The sequence below is a fragment of the Erythranthe guttata genome, chromosome 14 (assembly GCF_056151865.1).
Source record: "Erythranthe guttata isolate IM_541 chromosome 14, IM_541, whole genome shotgun sequence".
In the NCBI taxonomy this organism is placed as follows: Eukaryota; Viridiplantae; Streptophyta; class Magnoliopsida; order Lamiales; family Phrymaceae; genus Erythranthe; species Erythranthe guttata.
This window is the reverse complement of record NC_142546.1, coordinates 21127370-21150766: the sequence shown is the minus strand read 5'-3', so window position 1 is coordinate 21150766 and position 23397 is coordinate 21127370. Positions and strand designations below refer to the sequence as shown.

The 23397-nt window shown below is 36.2% G+C and overlaps 3 protein-coding genes across 4 annotated transcripts; 2 read left to right on the top strand and 1 right to left on the bottom strand.

The window, feature by feature from the left end:
- Positions 1–205: 205 nt before the first annotated feature.
- TPR16 (Heat shock protein DnaJ with tetratricopeptide repeat-containing protein) lies at positions 206–9827 on the bottom strand. Of its 2 annotated transcripts, none has more exons than XM_012982960.2 (11): positions 7379–9827; positions 6963–7202; positions 6090–6219; positions 5045–5197; positions 4673–4917; positions 4488–4557; positions 3357–3563; positions 2401–2633; positions 1844–1922; positions 1569–1709; positions 206–978 (listed from the first exon to the last, which is right to left on the bottom strand). In XM_012982960.2, the coding sequence occupies exons 1-11, from the start codon at positions 9580–9582 to the stop codon at positions 802–804; spliced, it is 3879 nt and encodes a 1292-aa protein (XP_012838414.2). In that variant the 5' UTR covers positions 9583–9827; the 3' UTR covers positions 206–801. The 2 variants fall into 2 exon arrangements, with proteins under 2 accessions (XP_012838414.2, XP_012838415.2); XM_012982961.2 differs by having other exon boundaries at positions 4488–4554; positions 7379–9790.
- Positions 9828–13359: 3532 nt separating this feature from the next.
- Positions 13360–18323, top strand: LOC105958962 (ABC transporter B family member 11). The gene is made up of 11 exons (XM_012982962.2): positions 13360–13810; positions 13900–13954; positions 14026–14201; positions 14290–14511; positions 14595–14833; positions 14927–15452; positions 15564–15837; positions 15930–16990; positions 17077–17343; positions 17431–17724; positions 17809–18323. Exons 1-11 carry the CDS (start codon positions 13589–13591, stop codon positions 18166–18168), a joined length of 3696 nt encoding a protein of 1231 aa, XP_012838416.2. The 5' UTR covers positions 13360–13588; the 3' UTR covers positions 18169–18323.
- A 465-nt stretch (positions 18324–18788) lies between these two features.
- On the top strand, positions 18789–20396 carry LOC105958665 (glucan endo-1,3-beta-glucosidase). Its single transcript, XM_088813687.1, has 2 exons — positions 18789–19012; positions 19265–20396. Exons 1-2 carry the CDS (start codon positions 18922–18924, stop codon positions 20215–20217), a joined length of 1044 nt encoding a protein of 347 aa, XP_088669813.1. The 5' UTR covers positions 18789–18921; the 3' UTR covers positions 20218–20396.
- The last annotated feature ends 3001 nt before the right edge of the window (positions 20397–23397 follow it).

Below are 23397 nucleotides of genomic sequence, written 5' to 3'. Positions count from 1 at the left end.
TCTGTTGGATTATAAATTTGAGGGCAAAATAGCATGCATGTTGCCCACAAAATTATATGTTTATTTGCATGTTACCCCTTGAACAACTTTTTCTTATGTTTTTCTCCACATATTTCCCTAAACTAGAGAAATTGTTGCAAGTGTATGAAACTTTAAAAATTTCGCTGTGGAACAAACTATATTTGAATTTCAAATAAAAGTCAAGTTTTTGCAACAATAAAAGGTAATTTTTCATTACATTAGCCAAAACTTATTTATTACATACTAAAGAAAAACATTCAAAATCTTCCAATAAATAAAAGAGTTTATAGCTTATGCACAATACCGCAATTTCGAAAAGAAAAAAAAAACATACAAACCAATAATAGATAGATACACACTCATACAATATAATGTAACACACTCAGCCAGGTTTTCTGGTTCTTGGCTTCTCACAAACTCCTGCTTCTACACTTGTTTAAAATCTCTCAAAATCTCCGCCACTTAAGTGTATCATTAGCACGTCGGTTTTAGACCAAAATTCGCAAACACCAAAAGTTCACCAATCTTTTTGGTCAGTATTAATAAACAAGAACACAACACATCCTCGTCTATATATATTTATCCAGCAAAAACCGGAATCCCATTTCAGATTAGAACAAATCTCACTCGGGAATCACCAATCGAGACTCGGAGTTAGTCCAATTAATGGGGTCCGGTTTTCTGGGGATTCTGATATAAAGCTAAGACTGCACAATGTATAGCTCTGTAGTGATCTTCCGTACGAATATTTGGATTTTACGTCCAGAAAAAAAATAATCATCATGTGTACCAATTGTAGTGGCCTTTTTCTGACGACCCTCTCATTGAGTTTCCATATGATCTTCGAAACTCGTGCCAATTTCTCCTAGCTCCACTTCTCTCGAATGAAGAGGCGTTGCCGTAATTTCCTCTGTTGGGCGCGTTTCGCATCTCTTCGTCTAGATCGTACTGTGAGCGCTGCAAGTAGAAATTATTTAGTCAAGCAAATGCATTTTTTTTACAGGCATCAAATTCTACTACCGTGTGAAGAAGGGCATTTAAGGGATTAGATAAAGTGGAGCAAAAACTTCCTTCAATGTTAGTAATTTTATTATTTTTCATTACAGGCTGAGGGTAAAATGTCATTTACAGAGTTCAGACTGGATTTTTGGCTAACGTCGAACTTCAAGAGAGGTCTGCTAAATGTTTTTCAAACTCGAGAGGAGTTAAATGTAATTTACCAATATTTAGTCAAGAGCAAAAAAAATGAATTCCATACGTCAACGACCATATGAGATGAAGTGTTGGTCGGAATCAAACCTCAATCGAGATTCGGGTGATTTTTCAATATTGACAAGGTTGAGGTGTAATTAGATGTAATGTAAACTTTCGGGAATTAATTTCCCATGCTCGTATAATATGCCCTCACAATTTCTGTCATGTGAATATGTGATTATCACTCCCGACTAATTCTTATATGGACCTCCAAAGCATTACACTAATCATATACGAACTAAAGAAACGCTGAGTTGGCAAATATGGATAATCAAGTTCGAATTAATAAATACCTTGGAAGGGTCTGAAAGTACAGCATATGCCTCACTCATCATTTTGAAGAGCCTCTCTGCATCTTTATGGACCTCTTCCGCTATTTTCTTCCATATACCATTGTCATCTTGATTTTCATTTCTAGTCAAATATTGACCAGCCTACACCAATCAGATATATATCTTGTTCATTTTGTTGCTGCTTCTCATTTTAAACGAACAGATCAAATAAGTGCATCATTATAGAAGCAAAACTATTATGCTATATATATAAATAATAAATACACATCAAAAACCTTGTCAGGGTGATATTTTAGCGCAGCTTTGCGATAAGCCTTCTTAATGTCAGATGCAGCAGCTGATGGATCAACTCCCCTGGCATTTAAAAAACAGTCCATCAATATATTTAGCAAGACACATAAATTCACCAATTTATTATTATCAGTGTCAAGAGAAAAACTTTGTTTAGTTAGAAGTAAAATAAACTCTCTCTCTCATCATTGGAGACATAAATATAAAATGATTCACCATGTGGTATCAGCGCCACGAAAAACTAAGAGATTCTGAGTTCGAATTTCACGTGATTCACTTCAAAACGAATCATTCGAAACAGTATAAGATATCTTTGCTTGATTTAGATATGAAGTTGATGAAACATAAACTCATAAAGTGATGCAAAGAGTAATTAATACTTTGTGTTGTTACAAATAAAATGATTAAACGGGTGCAGTAATTTCGGCACACTAACTTATCACAGCAAATCCACGTGACCTGTTTAGACAAAGCATGCTATTTAATGACTCACGTGTATTTTCTGTATAAAAAAACACGAAAAGGAAAATCAGAAACTTACAGAATCAGATACATATTTAGGGTGAGCTCATTTCTGGCTGCTTCTTCCATTTCTAGAAGTTTCATTCGAGCTTGTCGAAGCTCGTTTACACTATCCATTTTATCAGATGCTCCAGATTGATTTGTCTTCTTATCTACTTCTTTTGTGAGAAGGGATACAAGTTTCTGAAGATCTCCAACTGCTTGCCCATGATCTCTAATCATCTCATATAGCCCTGCTCGTCTAGAGATGGCCTGAACATTTATAAATGCAAGATAAAATATTATACCGGAAATTTATAAGTATCTTGGTACCAAAAGTACTTAATAAGGTTTTGATTTGCAGGAAATGCTACAAAAGCTAAAGTGTATGATGGTAGTGATGTGATTATTGCTACTGAAAGATTATAGTATCTAAGTTCTCCCGACGTTATATTTCCTAAAAGAGTTATAAATTTAGAAGCATTCACCACAGTGCTCGTTTACTGGGTAAATCTGATGTAAACTATTTGAAGTTCATGTTTGGTCTTTTTATTGGGGAAAGAATATTCTTTCCCAATAAACAATAATGTTTGTTCACTTACTCTCCCAATACAATTTCTCCTTCTCCCAAAAAAATGGGACCCACTATATCTCAACATTGTTACAATTTTAAATTTATATTGTTATAAATATATATCTCTTTGTTCACATTTGCAAATACAATATAATAACATTGAAAAAAATGGACCGACACCACTAACCACCATAAACTTACAAAGCATACTTACAGTATAATTTGTCTTCCCCAGAACACCAACCAAATTTTACCCGTCTTTCTCCCAAACAACTTCAATTTTCCAACTTAGATTACAAACTTTGGACTGTGACTAAATTCGATATGCATTCCCTTAGAGATTATGAACTAGATTCTCAATCAAAAGACATCCATAATGGCAGGAATAATTTACGGTGATTAATAATGTTCTAGAGGCACACCTTATAATATTTTCCATCAAGGGCAATGGCAAGAGAGCAATCCGAAATGGCATCTAAAATTTGTCCCATAGACCGATATGCAGCAGCTCGGTTACAAAAACATATTGCTGCAAAAGGGCGTGATTCAACAGAACATGATATGGCAGCGGTGTAATGCTCAACAGCTTCTGCATGCTTTCCCGCTTTGTATGCATCATTTCCTGCAGCCTAAACAGAAAGTGGTTGATATTATCAAGAAGTTAAATTGGTTTTTCAAATTTCATCTCCGTACAGAAAAGACAGAAACAAATAAGAGAGTCCATGGTTGGAACGGACGATGGGATTTTCAATAATTAATAAACTACAAGTTATAATGAATGAATATTATGTATCTATGAAATAAGACACGTTTACAGTTTCTCTCAAAAATAAGAACAAGATAAAACCATCTATATTCCAAGACCGATATCAATATCAAGAGAAAGGAAAACCAGAATTTCGTTGTTGTCCTTGTGCAGTTCCGCATGCGAATACTATCTCCTTAATCTTATAAAATGTGGCCAACATGTATTTAGAGGGCGGAAGTACTGACAGTTTGAGGTTTTCAGTCCTACTAATATGTAAAATCCAAGAGAAAACCTTATGTGTTGCTGACTTGGTTTTTTTTTTTTAATTGGCCTTATAATATGGCCTATGACCGAGATCACCTGGTCCCTGTTAATGAATATCCTCGTCGAGTACCAATTGATTGCATTTCACTTTACCTTCACACTTTGAATTGATTAACAGGACCGAGTAAAATCAAAGCAATTCAGAGCACCTATAAAGTAAATCTAGATAACATAACATCGCAGTGATGCAATTCTGTATTCGCAACTAGATCCCTCTCTTTTTATCATAGTACTGAAAAGTTTTATATGCATAAATGAAGAAAGAAACTTCAACATGAAGATAACTTGTAACTCGACCATATCCGTATTATATCCATTGACTATACTTATCAGGAAGAATCAGCAGATACTTCAAATAAAGTTCAATAACAATAAAGAATGCAGCAATAAGTTTCAATTACAGTGACATACTTAACATATACTGATCTGACTGCATTTTTAACTTAAACGAAGTGAATCAAATTCGTGCAATCAACCTCACCTTATGGCGTAACAACTCGCGTATAGTTCCAATCAACGGAATCATGGATTCAATGGCCTTGTTTTCCCTACTGAAGAGTCAAATTGGCAAGAAGAACTTTCAGCCGACAGAACAATATGATCCTCTTATTAAAAATTATATCAATTTATATTGCGCTATACAAAGTCAAATATATTGGATATTACCTTTCCACAACAGACACTAGTTCCTCATGCTTCTTCAAAAAATCGAGTGCTTCTTCAAGTCTTCCTAAGTAGAAAAAGGACTTAAGGATCAGTGACCAGCACCAGACCTTGAAGGAAGGAGCCCTCTTAAATTCAGAACCAAGAAACCCGATCGAGTGGCTATTAAAGCCAGACATCAAAAAGTTTGACTCCACAAAATCAACGATTTGCTCGCACCACTGGATCAGCTCTTCATATTTCTTCAGCTGTGAATGAAATAAGATTATAATACTTGGGAGATATGCATATCAAAAAAATAAAAATAAAGGATAGGTAGATTATTCATTATGCCGCAAAGTGTATGTTATAATTTCTATCAATATTAATACATACCATAAGAAGAGCTTCCACTTTCATTTGAAGCAATTTTTCAGAATAAGAGCTTATCATCAAACCCTCAGAAATCACAGAAACAGCAGAGTCTATGTCATTGGATGTTTTTCGTCTCAAAAGCTCTGCAGCCTGCTTCATGTATTCTGCAACTTTCTGAAAGCCAATTAAACAAAATATATTATGTGTTTTCTAAGATGCATTTAACCTTCAGTATTTCACGGTGACAAAAGATATTTTTTCATAATAAATAAGTTGGGCAACATGTAAGGGCGTTTCTACCACCATAGAGCATCAATAACATGACTTAAAACAGAGAAAAAAGCTCTCGAGATGTAAAGCCGTAAGTCACATTAAATATTGCAAAACCATCGCAACAAAGAAACTACTCGAAGCTGTTAGAGCATCAGCATACACTAGGAATCTTATTAGAGATACCAATACACTCAACCTTGCAGCATATTTTCAGTCTTCATTGCAAGTTTATCAAATCAGTAACACATGCAACCTTTTTGTATGGCATAAAAAATAAGCATGCAAGAAAACATAGTGGCTCCTAGTCTCTTTTCTATGTACCCAATGAACCATGGCAGAGCTACCTTAAGTGGACAAACAATCTCAGCACCCACTTAATCGAAGTGAAAAAATCAACAGAGCAGCATCAAATTTCTCTTAAGTGACCCAAGAACCAAGTTGAGCCCATTTGATATGAAAGTCGAACAGAAGGATAAAGCCAATTGCACAAACATTTTACCAGTGGCTTTTCTGGAAAAACATAAATCATATTTTTTATGGGTCGCAACAATTCTAAAAGCAAAGATGGGTTACTGGTGATCTTCCTGAAATACATAAATACATAATATCTAGCTTAATAGTCACTGCAACACTGATGGCATAGATAGCTTGTGACCGTGCATATATACAGATAGATTAAGTTATCAGCAAATCAGTTAAATGTTTAGAAATCAACAGACTGATCTAGCTAATAATATTTCCTAACAAACGGGATGAATCAGTTAAATAGTAATAACTTTGTGGATATCAGTACCTCCGCCTTCTCAAGGCCCTCGGAAGCTTCTACCAAAATTTTCCTGTCGACGCAGACATCAGGCCCCACTTGCAAACACTTCATAAAATACCGATTTGCATTCTCAACTTCCCCTAGGGCAAGGTAACAGCTGAAAAATAAAAAATAAGTCAAAAGGAGAAATTTTTCTACTGGAAATGACAAAAAGAAAGAGTGGAGCAACTATGAATGATTCATCTTGTTGAAGAGCAAGCTACCGTTCTAGCAGTTAGTTCACTCCATAAGATAGTTGAAACCACTTCTGAACCTAAACTATCTCGAATATTATGCTCAAATTCATGTTTCACCCAGATTCGGACTTTGTAAATATGGTAGATAATTAAGAAAGGCTTCACAAAATGGATGATGATGGTACAAAACAGTGCTCAATAGCAAAACAATTTTACCATATGGAGAAAAGGCTGACGAAAAAAAATGGAAATAATAATTTAAGGGCTTTGCCAATCTGCCCTCATTTCTCATTTCATAGGTTTAAAATTAATGTTAGCCAAACTATGGTTTATCAGTCGAGGACAAGTCAGCGGAAAATCGTGTAATAAGATTGAAATAATATCCTATTCGCCAATACTTTTAATATGGTACCAACGATCTCTTTTTCATTAATATGGGAGGAGGTGAGGTTGTTGCTGGCTTCGAAGCTAACTAATTGTAGACTACTGGTTTTTCCCTTCCATGTCTTTTACTCTTGCTGTCAAAAAAGGAAACCAATAAAACAAAGCTAAAAACAACAGAGCACTCGGTACCTGCAAATTTGAGAAAATACAACCACATCAGCACCTCACCAAAATGCATGGAGCAAGACGGGGCCAAAAAGCAATAAGAACGTTGCCTTACCTGGCAGCTCGAACCTGCACCCTAAGGAAATTGGGATCTAATGCAGAAGCTCTTGCGCAATCTTCTAATGCTTCTCTCATTCGTCCAAGTGCCATTCGTGTTGCCGCACGATTACTACAGCACAACATTAGAGCTCTAAGACAGCTCCTAGATGTCTCATTCTGGGAAATACAATTCACTCCCTGAGTGTAGCAATCTTCAGCTTTCAAGAAGTCCCCTCTTGTATAGGCTTGATTTCCCCTATCATGGAATAAAATCAGAAGCAAAGGCATGGATCAATAAATACGATTATTTTAGATGGAAATAAACCACGATCAAACTGCTATCGTGTAGGAGTTAAGATACGACGAAAGATAGTTACGGTATTTTACACAATTCCATAAAATCTTAAAACAAAGGTGAATGACTAATCACACCTCAACCGCCACTTTTCACAGGATTCCTGAGCTGCAATGCTGGCTGCTGTAGCAGAGTCTTGCTTGATAGCCAGATCCTTAACTTGATCAGACTTATCCTTTTTTTGGCTCAACATTGTGGATAAATTACCTTTCTGACCCTGGTCAGGGGATAACAGTGAAGATCCAGAAACTTGAAATGAGGGTAACTGAGATGCAGCAGGCGAAACTTTGACAATTGGAGTGGAGCTATATGGATCATTAGAAGGTTTGATTCGAATTTTCTTCTTTTGGATTCCCATTGATGCTGAAGAATCTCCAAGCAAAGAAGAGGAAGATGCAGCAAAAGTGAAGCTACTCTGTACCACGTCTGGTGAACCTGCATCATATTTATACTGAGTCGCGCCATCACTATCTTGTCTCTCGATTTTGTAGCTGGAACTAACTTCATTGTCTTGAGCAGTAACAAAGGAGTCAGTACTGTAATCTAATTCGTCGGTTGCAGACTTAAAGCTTTCAGTCTCAGCTGCTGAAACAGCATCTTCTTCAGTATTGTCAACCTTAATACCTTCAAGCCCAGAATATGCAGATTCTTCATCTTGCCCTTCGTTGCTTTTCACATCGTATTCATTTATATGCATGCCCTCGGTTGCAGAAACTAGAATTTCGTCAACCATGTCATTTGACGAATTATTTTGATCAAACTGAACAGACTCCTCTGATGCCACAGAAGTCTCTCTCGAGAAACTGTTATGAACCAATGTTTCCTCATAAGGAGACACGTCCATTGGCGAATATTGGTCGGAAGATTCGGCATTTTCTTGTAAATGCCCCTGAAAGACAAAGTCTTGCTGGAACATCGATGGAACCTGGGCAGGTTTCTTGAACTTCCCCTTCTTTTTCTTTAATCCACTGTCCTTAGCTGATTCCCTCTTCGTCTCGACTTTTCTGTTAAGCCCAAATAACGAGTGAGCTTTTGAATCTGGTGTCTTGAACTCCACGTTTTGTGCTGCCACAGTATCCAACCTGCTAGTGAAACTGAACTCAACCTTCTTATCAACTCTGTCCAAAGATGGCATCTCGGGTATACCCCCAAACGGTTTGAAATGAGTGCCACTAGATGCAAACGCTGGTAGAGATGTCGAACTATCCTTGCTCCCTACTCCGCCCTGAAAATTAAACCTTGAACTCGATGATCCAGAAAGTTTGTCCAAATTCCCATCATCCAAATTCTTATTCGAATGCAAGCTTGTTTTAGGTGTGAAGTTATTAGAACTATTTCCAGCTGGACTGGTCCTATTCAAGTCCATCGGCTGATTGGTATTTCCACGAAAATCGGCAACCTTCTCATTCATTGAAGCATTTAAAGAATCTTCAATGTTCAAGTTTTGCATCTTGGTTGGAAGCATAGTATCCAAGTTCCCACCTAAAGACTTACCATCACTTCTCCCAAAGCCAAAATTCTTTGCGCTATCATCCTCAGATTCTTTCACATTCAATTTCTTCATCTTATTCGGAAGTTCTTCCAAGTTTCCGCCGTATAATTTATCCAAATGCCCGCTTTGAATGTACAGCCTTCTCATCTCATCCGGCAAATCCGAAACCGCACTTTCATCAACACCTTGCTGCAAGCTGTGATCCACACCACTCGAACGCATATTACCACTAGTGCCACTAGTATTAACACCGCTACTACTACCACCACCACCAATTTTAACATCCGTATTATTCGAATACGCCTGTTCTCTCCCGATTCTCAATCTCATCATATCATCCACCACTTTATTTGTCTCTACATTACTGCTGTTGCTGCTAATCGTATGGCTACTACTATCATTGGACCCAAACACAAATCCGCCACCCACACTCTGTGAACCCGGTTCAGCAGAGGGTTTAGCAGTGCTAAGGCCTGGATCAATGCGCGTAGACTCGAAGCCCGATTCATCAACACCCATTTGGGGAACGGGTCGGTATAAATTGGGGCGGTGGCCCGCCAAGGGTTTCTTAAGCTTGGCGAGCCGCGGCGGGCGGGAGAGGCCGGCGCCGGGTTTCGAAGGGCCCAATGACGGTGAGGAAAACCCGATATTCGGATCCATTCGATTTGAAAATCCCCAAAACCCGAAATTGGTATCGGCGATGGTATCCGATGAATTGAAATGCTGATAGAAAATCTGACCGTTGGTACGGGATGCAGCTACGCCGGAGTCAACGAACGCCGGCGACATAAGTCATCTAATCCCGCGGCTGGTGATGAACGGCGAATGGGTTGTTCGTCGATCGTTGAAGAAACTGGGCGAAAATTGGGAAAACGATAAAAACGGAGATTGATTTTTGTATTATGTTGGGATCAAGAAATGAGTTTAGGGAATAGTTTGTTTAATCATTTTCAATTTCGTATTTAATTTTTTGGTTTTATTTTCTTGGAAGAAAATTATTTTTTTTCTTTTTTTTTAATTATATATATATATATATTTTTTTTTATTTTTTTTTATTGAGTGAATTACTTGAAATTGAAGAAATAAAGCAGGCACGGATATCCGTCCTTTCACAAGAATCATGAGTCATATAAAATCTGTTTTTAGATTTTTATTTCTTATTATATTTATTGATAAAATAAAAATAAAAATATATTTATATATGTTCTTTCTCTTATCTTTTATTAAATATAACACAAATTGCAATGAAAAAGATAAGAACAAGAAATAAACCAAGAAAAGTCATCAAAAAATCCCCAGAAACATGGTTTAAAAAATTCAATCATTATTCTTCCTATGTCAATTGAAATAGTAATAATATTAAGTAAATAATTTATATATTTAACAAGACCATTTTATTGGAAATAATTTTCATTTTTCTTTTTGCTCTATTTATTAGCCTTTATTTCCTTGATTATATGACAATAACATGTACTAGTTTGAAAGTTTCTTAATTCCAAAATTTGCAATATATACATATTATATATATATATATATATATATATATATATATATATATATATATATATATATATATATACACATATATACCACTTTTGTTAAAATTATTTAATTCAATGTTCATTAAATCATGTGAGTATTAATATAATATTTTAGAGGTAGATAATTATTTTTTATATGGTCATAATATTCATGATGTAGTATATCATTGGAGAGAATAATTTTATAATCGGTTGAAAGTTAGGAAAATGTTAATTAAGGTTTAAAAAAAATAAGGAACTATTAATTGAAGTAAATAATAGAGGGACAATTAATTTCAGTTAATAAATGAGGAACAATTAGATCGATCACTACTCCTAATTTAGTGTTTATGTTTCTCAAAATATCTTCACATTTTATTTTATTTTCAATTAAGAGCCAATTTGTTTAAGTTTATTTTAAACAACTAAATAAATTGTTACATCTCATTTTTAGAATTAATTTGTAAGTGTTTGTATAATAAGCTGATAAGCTATTTTTAGTCATTATAAAATTTTAAATAAAAAAGTTGTGTAAAACTATTTCTTTTTAAAGATCTTAAATGCTCTATGTCGTCTTATTTGTTGAATTTTTAAGATAATTTAAAAAAAAAAACTATCAAATACTTTGGAAGAGCTTATAAGCTCTTAAACATCTTATAAGTCCTTTCTATTAGCTTAGTCAAGGGGTGTGAACGAGCCGAGCTCGCCTCTTTTGGTAGGCTCGAGCTCGAGCTTGTCGAGTTCGTCCTTTTTTGGCTCGAGCTCGAGCTAGTACCATTTTGTCGAGTTCGAGCACAAGCTCATTTTGTTTTTTTTTTAATATTGTTTTAATTATTATTTTATTATTATTAAAAATTATTTAAAAAAAATACAAAATAAACAATAAATTGTAATTATATATATTTTTAATATTTACATTTTATTTTTATTTATTTCTATAATATTTTATATTATTATACAGTGTTTAAATAAAAAATAATTTATTAAAAAAAAACTATTAAATAAGACTCGCAAGCCGGCTCGTGAACTCATGAACAACTAAAAACTGGCTCGAGCTCGATCTCGAAAAACTCAACTCCGAGTTCAAGCTCTTTTCGAACCGGCTCATCGAGCTTACGAGTCGGCTCAACTCGTTTACCATCCCTAGCTTAGCCAAACACCCTCTAAATCACTACTTTAGCACATAGTCAATACACTCTAAATGACTACATTCTCAAGATATTGACTAATCAAAGTCGATTAAGTGTTTTGCTTAATCAACTAAATTTGTTTGCTTGGATTAATGGATTAGTCGATTGATCACGTCGACTACGTTTATTGGATTTGGAGAATCGGTTTTTTCTCCGGTGTTGAGGCTTGTTTTCTTGGAACCTTCTTAAAAGAAAGAGGCTTCATTCACTTTGCACCGAAAAACAAATATTTAATAGCATTTTACACGTTCAAAGGATAATAAATCATTCATATTCCATCTCATTTTAAACTATTACAATCCATTCGGGACATTTAGCTAATAATCCTTGATTAGGCTATATTTGATAACTTTTCATTTTATTCGCACTATTAACCTAAAATGAGTTCATGTTTGTAAAACTTCTCAAAAGAATTCACAGAAAAATAAATAAATACAAGAAAATCAAGAGTTCATACATTTATACTCCGAACATGCTTTGACTGCTACAATTAAAAATTTCTTCATTAAAATTCAGACAATCATCGCTTCATTTTCGAAATCGATCTTCTTCTAAATTAAATATCTCTTTTATTTCATGAGTGCTAAATATCTTTTTATCTCTGAATATGAAGTACTCAGATTTAATAAAACCTTAAAAGGTTACAAGAAATCGGGTTCTTGTAAGAAAGCCGACAAAACAAGAAAACTCAAACAGAAGCTTCCATTGAAATAATAATTAATAATAATTAATAAAAATTATGAAAATGCCAACAAGCTAATTTGGGGGGTTGCATTTTGCATGCATTTTATACACACACACACACACTCACATGGAATCTTCTGTAACTTTCATATCATTGCTTACCATTTATTCAATTAATTAATTATATTTACTCATTTATTTTAAACTATTTTCTACTGTTTTGATTGGCATTTTGGTACTACTACTAATTAATTAATTAATTAATTATTATATTGTAATTGAAATCTTTGGTGAGGTCCATGATACCTTTGACTTAAGCATGCATGATTGCCTTGAGCAGTGCCCCTTCTCCTTAAACTAATTAAACCTATATTATTTTTATTTGTCTAAATTTCTTGAGCATTGTTCCCTCTAGCTATTTTGTCATTTGCCCCTAATAAAAAAAAAAAAAATCGACCAATCAAAGACCTTTGTCATGATTCAAATAATGGATGCGACAAATGTCGTTTCAGTTAAAATAATATCGTTTGGACATCAAACGCGATTTTTTGACCATTTTTTAGTCCGATCTTGCTAAACCCCAAGGCATAGAATTTGCAGTTCATTGAATTAGCTTTCTAATTCAACTTGAATCACCAAGACTGAATATATGTCGGGTTAGAAAGATATGCATGAATCAATAAAGCGCCGCCTTCAATTTTGATGTTTGGAGTTCTGTAAAATTCAGAACGTAATTCATTCATGCATAACTTTATCATATAATATCCAATTTGACTGATTCAAGTTGGATAAAAAGCTAAAACAAAGAACTACAGTTTCCGTGTTTCGAGTTTTGCCAAAATCAAACTAGAAAATTGTCAAAATCACGTTCGTAGTCAGAACGGTATTAGTAAAATTGAAACGACGTTTAACATTTCAGTTCAAATAATGTTTCCTTTTCTCTCTCTTTTTTTTTTTGGGACAGTTTCGTGTGGGTGACGAGGGATGCGAAGAAGTTGCATTCATGTGGGAGCAGGTGGATCAGAGAAACCAATTACTTGGGCTTATTTATTTTTAAAGTTACAGTTGAGCTTTATTATAAGGCCTGGATGCTAATTGCTAACACAATACCGTACAGTTATTAATATTATTTTTTATTATTATTTAAAATAATGAATATAAAATACTGGTTTAGTTGCACTCATGATGATTATGATTTGGTATTAAAAAAAAATTTGTAGTTGGAGAAGAAAAATGCCGAAAAATCGAAGTCAAGAAGAACAATGTCAACTTGATGTTGAACTTATATAAAAACTACTTGTCTCTATATATATATGTACATATAAAAAGATTGCATTTTGATATGTGTTATCTTCCATTTCAGTAATCATCCATTATTTCTTCGGTCAAGCATATTAATCGATGGTTGAGATTAACCGTTTCGATGAAGATGTCCGGAAAGTTCCGTACTATAAATTGTTCTGCTTTGCAGACACAGCAGATAAAGCACTAATGGTCGTCGGTTCGATCACATCGATCGGAAGTGGTTTGTGTTTGCCTCTTATGACACTTTTATTCGGAGAATTAGCCAATTCTTTCGGGCATAATGTCGAAACGGGACGAGTTGTCGACGAAGTCTCCAAGGTAATATATACATTTATATATATCTTCTTATTATTTACTGTCGATAAATCGCGCGTCTGTGCTAATATGTATAAGACCGTTTTTTTAAGGTATCCTTGAAGTTCGTGTATCTTGCCGTGGGGTCCGGTTTTGCAGCATTCTTCGGTAAGTGTTATACGTAGAAACAATTCTATCAAAATAACTGAAATAACTGTATTTATTTTTCGTATTTGCAGAGGTGGCGTGTTGGATGATTACAGGCGAAAGGCAAGCCGTTCGTATAAGAAATCTATACCTAAAAGCAATCCTAAGGCAGGATATTGCTTTTTTCGATACCGAGACTAACACCGGAGAAATTATCGAGAGGATGTCGACCGACACTATCGTAATCCAAGACGCTATGGGCGAGAAGGTAAAAGTAAAAAAAAAACCTCGAAAAATCGTGCATGTTTTAATGATGTTTTTTTTTTGTTGACAACTCTTTTTTTTTTAAATCGAAGATAGGGAAGTTCTTACAGCTTTCGTCGTCGTTCATCGGAGGGTTTGTGATAGCATTTATAAAGGGATGGCTTCTTACGCTCGTCTTGCTTTCCGCAATACCGCTCCTCGTTATCTCCGCCGCTTTTATGACCGTACTTATTACGAAGCTGACGTCACGCGGACAAGCTGCTTATTCGGAAGCAGCTACTGTCGTCGAACAAACAATCAGCTCAATCAGAACCGTAAGAAAACGGATTTTCAAAAGCCGAAAGTTTTTTTATTTTTTTAGTTTTTGTCGAAATGGTGAATTTATTTTCCCGTTTAGGTTGCGTCGTTCACAGGGGAAAGACAAGCTATTGTTAAATACAAAAAATCGTTAAATAAAGCTTATAAGGCCGGCGTGCAAGAGGGTTTGGCTGCGGGATTAGGTTCCGGTTTTTTCATGTTAGTCCTCTTCTGCAGTTACGGTTTAGCTATTTGGTTCGGCGCCAAAATGATAATTACGAAAGGGTACACTGGTGGAGATGTCTTGAACATAGTAATGGCTGTTCTTTTAGGATCTTTGTAAGTCGATACTTTTTCGTAATTCGCTTCGTGTACTCTTCTCGATTTTAGTCGTAACATTGACGAGAATGTCTTTATTTTATTTTTCGTCAGTTCTTTAGGACAGATATCTCCGTGCTTGAGCGCTTTCGCAGCCGGTCAAGTAGCCGCATTTAAAATATTTCAGACGATACGCAGAAAACCGGAGATCGACCCGTACGATAAAAAGGGGCGGGTCCCGGAAGATATTAATGGCAATGTGGAGCTAAAGGATGTCCGTTTTAGCTATCCAGCTAGACCAGACGACAGAGTATTCAACGGCTTCTCTCTTACAGTACCGAGTGGGACAACATTAGCTTTGGTCGGAGAAAGTGGGAGCGGAAAATCGACTGTCGTAAATCTTGTCCAAAGATTCTACGATCCACAAGAAGGTGAAGTTTTGATCGACGGTGTCAATATCAAAGAGTTTCAGCTGAAATGGATTAGGGGTAAAATCGGTCTCGTTAGCCAAGAGCCTGTGTTGTTTTGTTCGAGCATTAAAGAAAATATCGCGTATGGAAAAAACGGAGCGTCGGTTGAAGAAATTCGAGCCGCTGCACAGCATGCTAACGCTGCTAAATTCATCGATAAGCTGCCTCAGGTTATATAGACAAATAATCTTCACTTTAGATTCTTACTATGTAACGAAAATGTGGTTCGACTTTCGGTTAAAGATTGTGATTAATAAAAAAATTAAAAATTCGTTTACCAGGGTTTCGATACAATGGTAGGTGTGAACGGAACGCAGCTGTCGGGCGGGCAGAAACAGAGGATAGCATTAGCCCGAGCAATTCTTAAAGATCCTAGGATTCTGCTTCTTGATGAAGCAACAAGTGCACTTGATGCCGAATCTGAAAGAACTGTACAGGAGGCACTGGAGAGAGTCATGGTAAACAGAACCACGCTAGTTGTCGCCCATCGTCTTAGCACGGTGAAGAATGCTGACGCCATTGCGGTTATTCATCGAGGGAAGATTGTCGAAAAAGGTTCTTATTTAATAAATGATTATTACATACGTCTTTCTAATGATTGTACATGTTCGAATTGAAATTTTACGTTTTTTTCGATGGTGGAACAGGTCCCCATTTCGAACTAATACGAAACCCTGAAGGAGCGTACAGTCAGCTCATACGATTGCAAGAATTCATCAACAAAGAAACGGCATGTAGTTCTTGTTCGGAGATTAGTCGAGTTTTATCCGAACCAAGAAACAGCAACCGTCACTCGTTCTCGATTATGTCGTCGCACGAAGAAACGAAAAACACGGCTTCTTCGAAATTCAACGAGGGCCGTAAACGAGTATCCCTATACCGATTGGCTTGTCTGAATAAACCGGAGATTCCGGAATTAATACTCGGTTCTCTCGCCGCAGTAATCAACGGTGCAATACTACCAATCTTCGGTCTCCTTTTCGCGAGTATTGTCAAAACTCTATACGAGCCACCTCACAAGCTTCGAAAAGATTCCGAATTCTGGTCCTGCATGTTTGTAGCTCTCGGTTTTGCGTCTCTATTAGCTACTCCATTACGAACGTACTTCTTCGCTGTGGCGGGATGTAAGTTGATCCAACGGCTGAGATTAATGTGCTTCGAAAAAGTCGTCCACATGGAAATAAGCTGGTTCGACAGATTCGAGAACTCGAGCAGTTCAATCGGGTCCCGCCTCTCTTCGGACGTGAAATCCGTCAGAAACCTCGTCGGAGAATCGCTCGCATTGCTCGTTCAGAATATTGCAACAGCTGTCGCCGGGTTGATCATCGGATTCAGTGCCAGCTGGCAGCTGTCGCTTATAGTGCTGGCTTTGCTGCCGCTCATCGGACTGAACGGATACCTTCAGATGAAATTTGTTGCCGGTTTTAGTGCAGACTCGAAGAAACTGTACGAGGACGCAACTCGAGTTGCGAGTGATGCGATCGGGAGTATTAGAACAGTCGCTTCGTTCTGCTCGGAGGAGAAGGTGTTGGACATTCACCGAGAGAAGTGTCACCGCCCTGTGAGATTAGCAATCCGATTAGGGCTGCTCAGTGGAGGTGGCCTTGGATTATCACTCTTCTTTCTTTATTCGGTTTACGCAGTTAGTTACTATGCTGGCACTCGACTAGTGGATGCTGGAAATATTACATTCGGTGATGTTTTTCGTGTATGTGTATATATATACTCTTATATCAATTTCTTCTTTTTTTATGTTTCGTGTATTATTCTTTTTTTTTTTTCAAAAAACGGCAGGTTTTTCTCGGTCTCAGCATGACAGCAGTTGGAATATCACAATCGGGGGCGCTAGCACCAGATTCCGGTAAAGCTAAAGCTAGTGCAGCTGCTATATTTGAAATTCTTGATCAGAAATCGGAGATAAATTCCGACGAAAACTCCGGAAAAACGACGCTTGAAAACGTAAAAGGCGAAATCGAGTTCCGTCATATCGGTTTCAAGTATCCAAGTAGGCCTGATGTTCAGATTTTTAAAAACTTGTGCTTGACTATACATGCAGGACAGGTAATTAATTTATAACCCAAAAAAAAATTAATTAATCAACTTCACAAAAGATAAAGCTACTAACAAAAATCGGGTTTCGTTTATCAGACAGTTGCGATTGTAGGAGAAAGCGGCAGCGGCAAATCAACGATCATCTCACTACTGCAAAGATTCTACGATCCAGATTCAGGACAAATCACACTAGACGGCGTCGAAATCCAACGGCTGAGATTAAAATGGTTAAGGCAGCAAATGGGATTAGTGAGTCAAGAGCCCGTCTTATTCAACGACACAATCCGAGCCAACATCGCTTACGGAAAAGAAGGAAACGCCACCGAGGCAGAGATTTCATCAGCTGCAGAGCTAGCTAATGCAAACAAATTCATCAGTGCTTTACACAAGGTGACACATATACATATAGATACATACATATACATATATATGGGAAATGAAATTAAATTAAACTAAAATGAAATATATTGACAGGGGTACGATACTATAGTCGGCGAGAGGGGTGTACAGTTATCCGGTGGGCAGAAGCAACGGGTTGCAATTGCTCGAGCTTTAGTGAAGGCTCCGAAAATATTGCTTCTCGATGAAGCAACGAGCGCTCTCGATGCTGAGTCGGAGAAAGTGGTCCAGGATGCATTGGATCGAGCCATGGTTGACCGAACCACAGTGGTGGTGGCCCACAGGCTGTCGACTATCAAGAATGCGGATTCGATCGCCGTCGTGAAAAATGGAGCCATAGTGGAAAAAGGGAAGCATGATAGTTTGATTAGTAAGAGAGACGGTGTTTACGCCTCGTTGGTGGCACTTCATGGTGGTGTTGCTTCTTCTTATTAGGCAGTTAATTATGTTTAATTTTTTCAGCTCTTGTTTTCGTTAACGAGTCGAAACATCGAGAGGTAATTATTAATAAGATGAGCTAGCTAGCGCTCTTGTATTTTTTTATTTTTTTCCATTGTTATCATAATAAATCAATAAAATTGAGAAACTAATTCATTAGAGATCATCAGTAATTTTTTTTTTTTCTTTTTGTTAACGTTTCGTTTTCGCAGAAATCGTCAATTTGAATGTAAGATTTGTTGATGAATAGAAGAACTTTTCAGACTTGACGAAAACCTAACGGAAGATACACGGCCAAGTCTTTTCGCCTTGGGGAGTTGACTATCAAGTTGCTAATAATGAAGTATGTTTTTATTTCTTTGCTGCAAGAAAAACAAAAGACTCCAATGCAATGCTCCATTAATTAGTTGCATTGACTATCTCTCTCTCACTCATTGAAGTCTTCCGAATTAACGAACCAACTGCTACGGCAAATAAATTATTATAGTTGACACGGCCAACAAGCTGATTCAAAGGGGAATCCGTCGATTCCTTGCTCTGAAGCAGCAACCCAACACTTACGCACGTTCACTACTAATGTTATAAATATAGATTCAGTACGAACTCGTTTTAATCATTCCAATCATCGAACCTCGTCTTTCGGTCTTCATCTCTCTCCCTCTTCAAACTCCATTAATCCTTTCATATTCAAATCCATTCAAATCCAACACTCTTAAGCCAAATTATAACATAATTAATTGTTAGAGTATTATGTCTTCATTACCGTCACCAAATTACCTTCTCGGTTTCTTGATCGTCTTCTTTGCCGCAGTTTCCGGTGTATTATGTCAGTCTAACCAAGGTACGTACGTACATGATATATATATATATATGCATGCAGACTCCTTCGACCCTACACCCGGCCGGTGATAAACATCGGGTGGTTCTTCTGCTGGCACGTGTCTTTTTTTTTTTTTGTATTTTTTTTAAAACCCATGCATGTTACTAATCATTAACAAGAAATTGTATTCTCTCCTCAATATGAGAATCTAATTAAATTAAAATAAATATTAATAATAATAATAATAACTTGATTTTGAATTTACTGGTGCAGGAGCCATCGGAGTGTGTAACGGGCGCGTGGGCGGAAACCTACCGCCGGAAAAAGACGTGGTCGAGTTCTACAAAACAAACGGAATCAAAAGAATGAGAATCTACGACCCAAATCAAGCCACCCTCACCGCCCTCCAAAACTCCGGCATAGAACTCATGCTCGGAGTTCCCAACGTTGACCTCCAATCCCTCCAAACCGACGCAACCACCTGGGTCAACGCAAACGTCCGGGCCCACTTTCCGGCGACCAAAATCCGGTACATCGCCGTCGGAAACGAAGTCGACCCCGAAAACCCGGAAACCCAAATCTACGCGCCGTTAGTCCTTCCCGCCATGCAGAGCATATACAGAGCGCTCACGCTCTTCAACCTCCAGGACCAAATCAAGGTCTCGACGGCGACGTTTTCCGCCGTCTTAACGGACACGTACCCTCCGTCAAAAGCCACCTTCAAAAACAAGTCTTTCATGGAACCCATCGTTAAATTCCTCGCGCAAACCAGATCACCACTTCTGGCAAACATATACCCTTACTTCGGCTACATCGGAGACGCCGCGAATATCCAGCTGCCGTACGCTCTGTTCACCGCCGCCGGAGTAGTTGTCCAGGACGGCGGGTATGGGTACCGGAATCTTTTCGATGCGATGGTTGACGCCATGTATTCCGCGACGGAGAAGGCCGGTGGCGGGAGCGTTGAGATTGTTGTTTCCGAGAGTGGGTGGCCGTCCGACGGCGGAGTGGCGGCGACGGTGGAGAATGCGGGTGTTTATTACAGGAATTTGATCGGACATGTGAACAAAGGGACGCCGAAGAAACCGGGGAAGGCGATCGAGACGTACTTGTTCGCCATGTTTGACGAAAACCAGAAGCCTGGAGCTGAGAGCGAGCAGCATTTTGGTCTGTTCTATCCTGATAATATGCAGCTCAAGTATCAACCTCTCAGCTTCAACAATTAAATTAATTAATCATGATTAATTAGTGTCAAGTGTTGGTTAAGGCCATATTATAATTAAGGTCGATTTTTTGGAATTAAAAATATGAATTTAATTATAATTAGACTATCCTATTATGAGAATACTAGCCAGTTTTTTTAGGGCGAATTCCAATTTTCCGTTTCTACTTTGGCTCTATATCACTTAGTTTTATATTTTCGATTGCATCGATTTGTCAATCTGCACTTGAAAGATTACCTGAATGTGACCATTGTTATTAGTTGTCAAACATTTGAATTTACAACGTGGTCTAAACTATGAAATTACAAAAATGTCATCCCTTCCATTTGAAATAATTATTAAAAAAAAAAAAAAAAATAAGACAACAAGAAAGCATAATCCACAGTTTTTTTTTCCTCTTGTAATTATTTAAATTGGGCGGAATGGTTTTTTTGTAATTTCAAACTTTAGACAAAACGGTATTAATGTCAAATGTCTGAAAACTAACATCGATGGCCACATTGTGACAATTTTTCAAGCGCAGGGGGGCAAATCAACGCAATCGAGAGTAATAAATGTTAAAGCAATATTGAGCTAAAGTAAAAGGGGAAAGTTGAATTTCCTTTTTTTTTTTTAATGTAATTCGACCCACATAATTCTGTGTTGACTTTTGATGATAAAAGAAAGCATCTAAACTATATGCTACACCAGTTGATTATTAATCGCATACGATGTTAAATAACCACCCAGTAAGTACATACGCATGAATGTAATACTACTTCTGTGCAGTTCTATGTTTAACAAGCATCCGGTGTTAATAACCCCATCATAGTATAGAAATTCCCAAACTATATTTGTCCGCCGAAAATTTGCAATAAGTTTGTATTGATTTCACATTTGATATCCTATGTTAACAAAAAGTTTATTTTGGTTTCTTAAGTTTTAATAATTTAACACCTTTTGTCATTTTCTCCAATTGAGCGTTCCTTCAGTTAAGGCAGTGACGAGCATGGTTTGATTCCGTTAGTACTAACGAAAAATTGACATAAATGATTAAAAGTGTTGAATTTTTGAAATATACAGGATTGAATGTGTTTTTTGAACATAGAGATCAAATTTTAATATCGGTGCAAATTAGGCGGACGAACTATGTTTTTCCCATTTATCCACATTTTCGGGCCTACTATTAGGCGCCCTAGTCATTAGCAATAATTCGATCTCCATTCACAATGAACTTTGAGGGAGTTCCGAGATATTTTAAACTTGATATCTACTTTAAATGTAAAAAAAAATGTTTCGTCTCGTTTCACATTAACAATGGAAGTTTTTGAGAGAGCAAAAATGCAATTATGAGGTGATTATATTACGTACATGGCGAGGTGAACAAGACTGCAATGTGGTACAAAGAAATGTCATTTTTGTTTAATTTAAAAATTCAAATTATGGCACTTTTCCTAATGGAAAAATAGATGAAGAGCGCGCATAATTCGAGTTTGAAGTCTGCCGTAGTGGTAAATGCTAAGTACCAACTTTCTTAACGAGAGTTAATTTATGAAGTGCCTAACAAAAACCTAATTAATGAAGACTAAACCGAGAAATTCTATGCTACAATCGGTTATTAATATCGGGTGATTGTTAATCGTAGATCTACACATAATCACACATATCCCTATTTATGTATGCATAGTGGATAGTTATTTAACCTTATCTATAGTTAACAAATGTTCGATGTAAATAACATATAACTTCTAAGGTAAACCTATTTGTTTAGTAATTATTGCTTGGTATATAGATTTATAATCATCAGTGATTTGTTGAAAAAACAATACAAATTGTTTTATTCCCGATTTTGAACTTACAATTGTTTTTTCCATATTAACTAAGTTTGATCTGCTGTCAAACTAATTGATCGATAACTACCACTTTGTTAATTCAGAAAACGCTGATCATAGGTCATCTAAGTTTGTAATAAATTATAAATAATATTTGTTATAGTTTGTCTCTATTTTATAAAATTTCATCGACCATTTGTCACATTCATTAGAATATAATGTCGACGTACAGTATTAATGTAAAGAAATAATAAAATAAACACTTAGATTTATATAATTATTCTGCCAAATGATGACAAATATTACAATTTATAAGCTTACAAGAAAACCATCACTTATTGTAATAGGCCAATGTGGTGATGACTTTTTCATAAATAATCCGAGAAAATGAATTAAAAATTGTCAAAAAAATTCAATATAAAATTCAAAATTATTATTAACTTTCTAACTTATATGAGCAAGTTTTTAGGGGCTTTATAGCAAATTACCCCGAACTATAAATGCAAAAGACAACAGTAAGTTTGATGCTACATTCAGTTATTTACACTAACTGTTTGTTAACCGTAAGTGAGGTTAATTAACTAACCACTAAGCGTACATACACATAACTATTTATGATTACGTATAGATCCAATTTACAGTCACCTGTAAATAGGGGTGGGCATTCGGGTCGGGTTATTCGGGTATAACCCGACCCGGTCGGGTATTACCCGACCGGATCGGGTAATTTTTGACGTAACCGGGTTTTTCCCGGGTTCGGGTACCCGGTGATCCCAAACCGGGTCGGGTCCGGGTAATAGAAATTCTACCCGGGTACCCGATCGGGTACCCGGTTTAAAAAAAAAAAAAATTTTTTTTTTTTATATATAAAGATATATATATATATATATATATATATATATATATATATATATATGTCTGTAATACAGACTGTGTATATATATATATGTCTATGTTTGTATGTATATATATGTATATGTCTGTGTATATGTATGTACAGTTAAACCTCTATAAATTAATATTGTTGGGACCATCAAAATTTCATTAATTTAGCGAAATATTAACTTATTGATAAATTAATAATTATTAATTTATACATTAATTAATAAATTATTAATTTATGAAATTACTTTTATTATTATTTTCAATAAATACATTTATTTTTTATTTTTTTACGTGTATATTATTCATTGTACCATTCGTCAATGCATTATAGAGCCCGTTTCACGAACGGAAGCTCTTAAAGCAGCAATGGTATAGAACGATTTTATGTTGAGTTATGACAAAACTATACCGAAAGTTCTAACTATGTTAAGAAAAGTGAGGGACGAGATTTATGGTAATGTGAACTTTAACATAAACAAGCAACAAT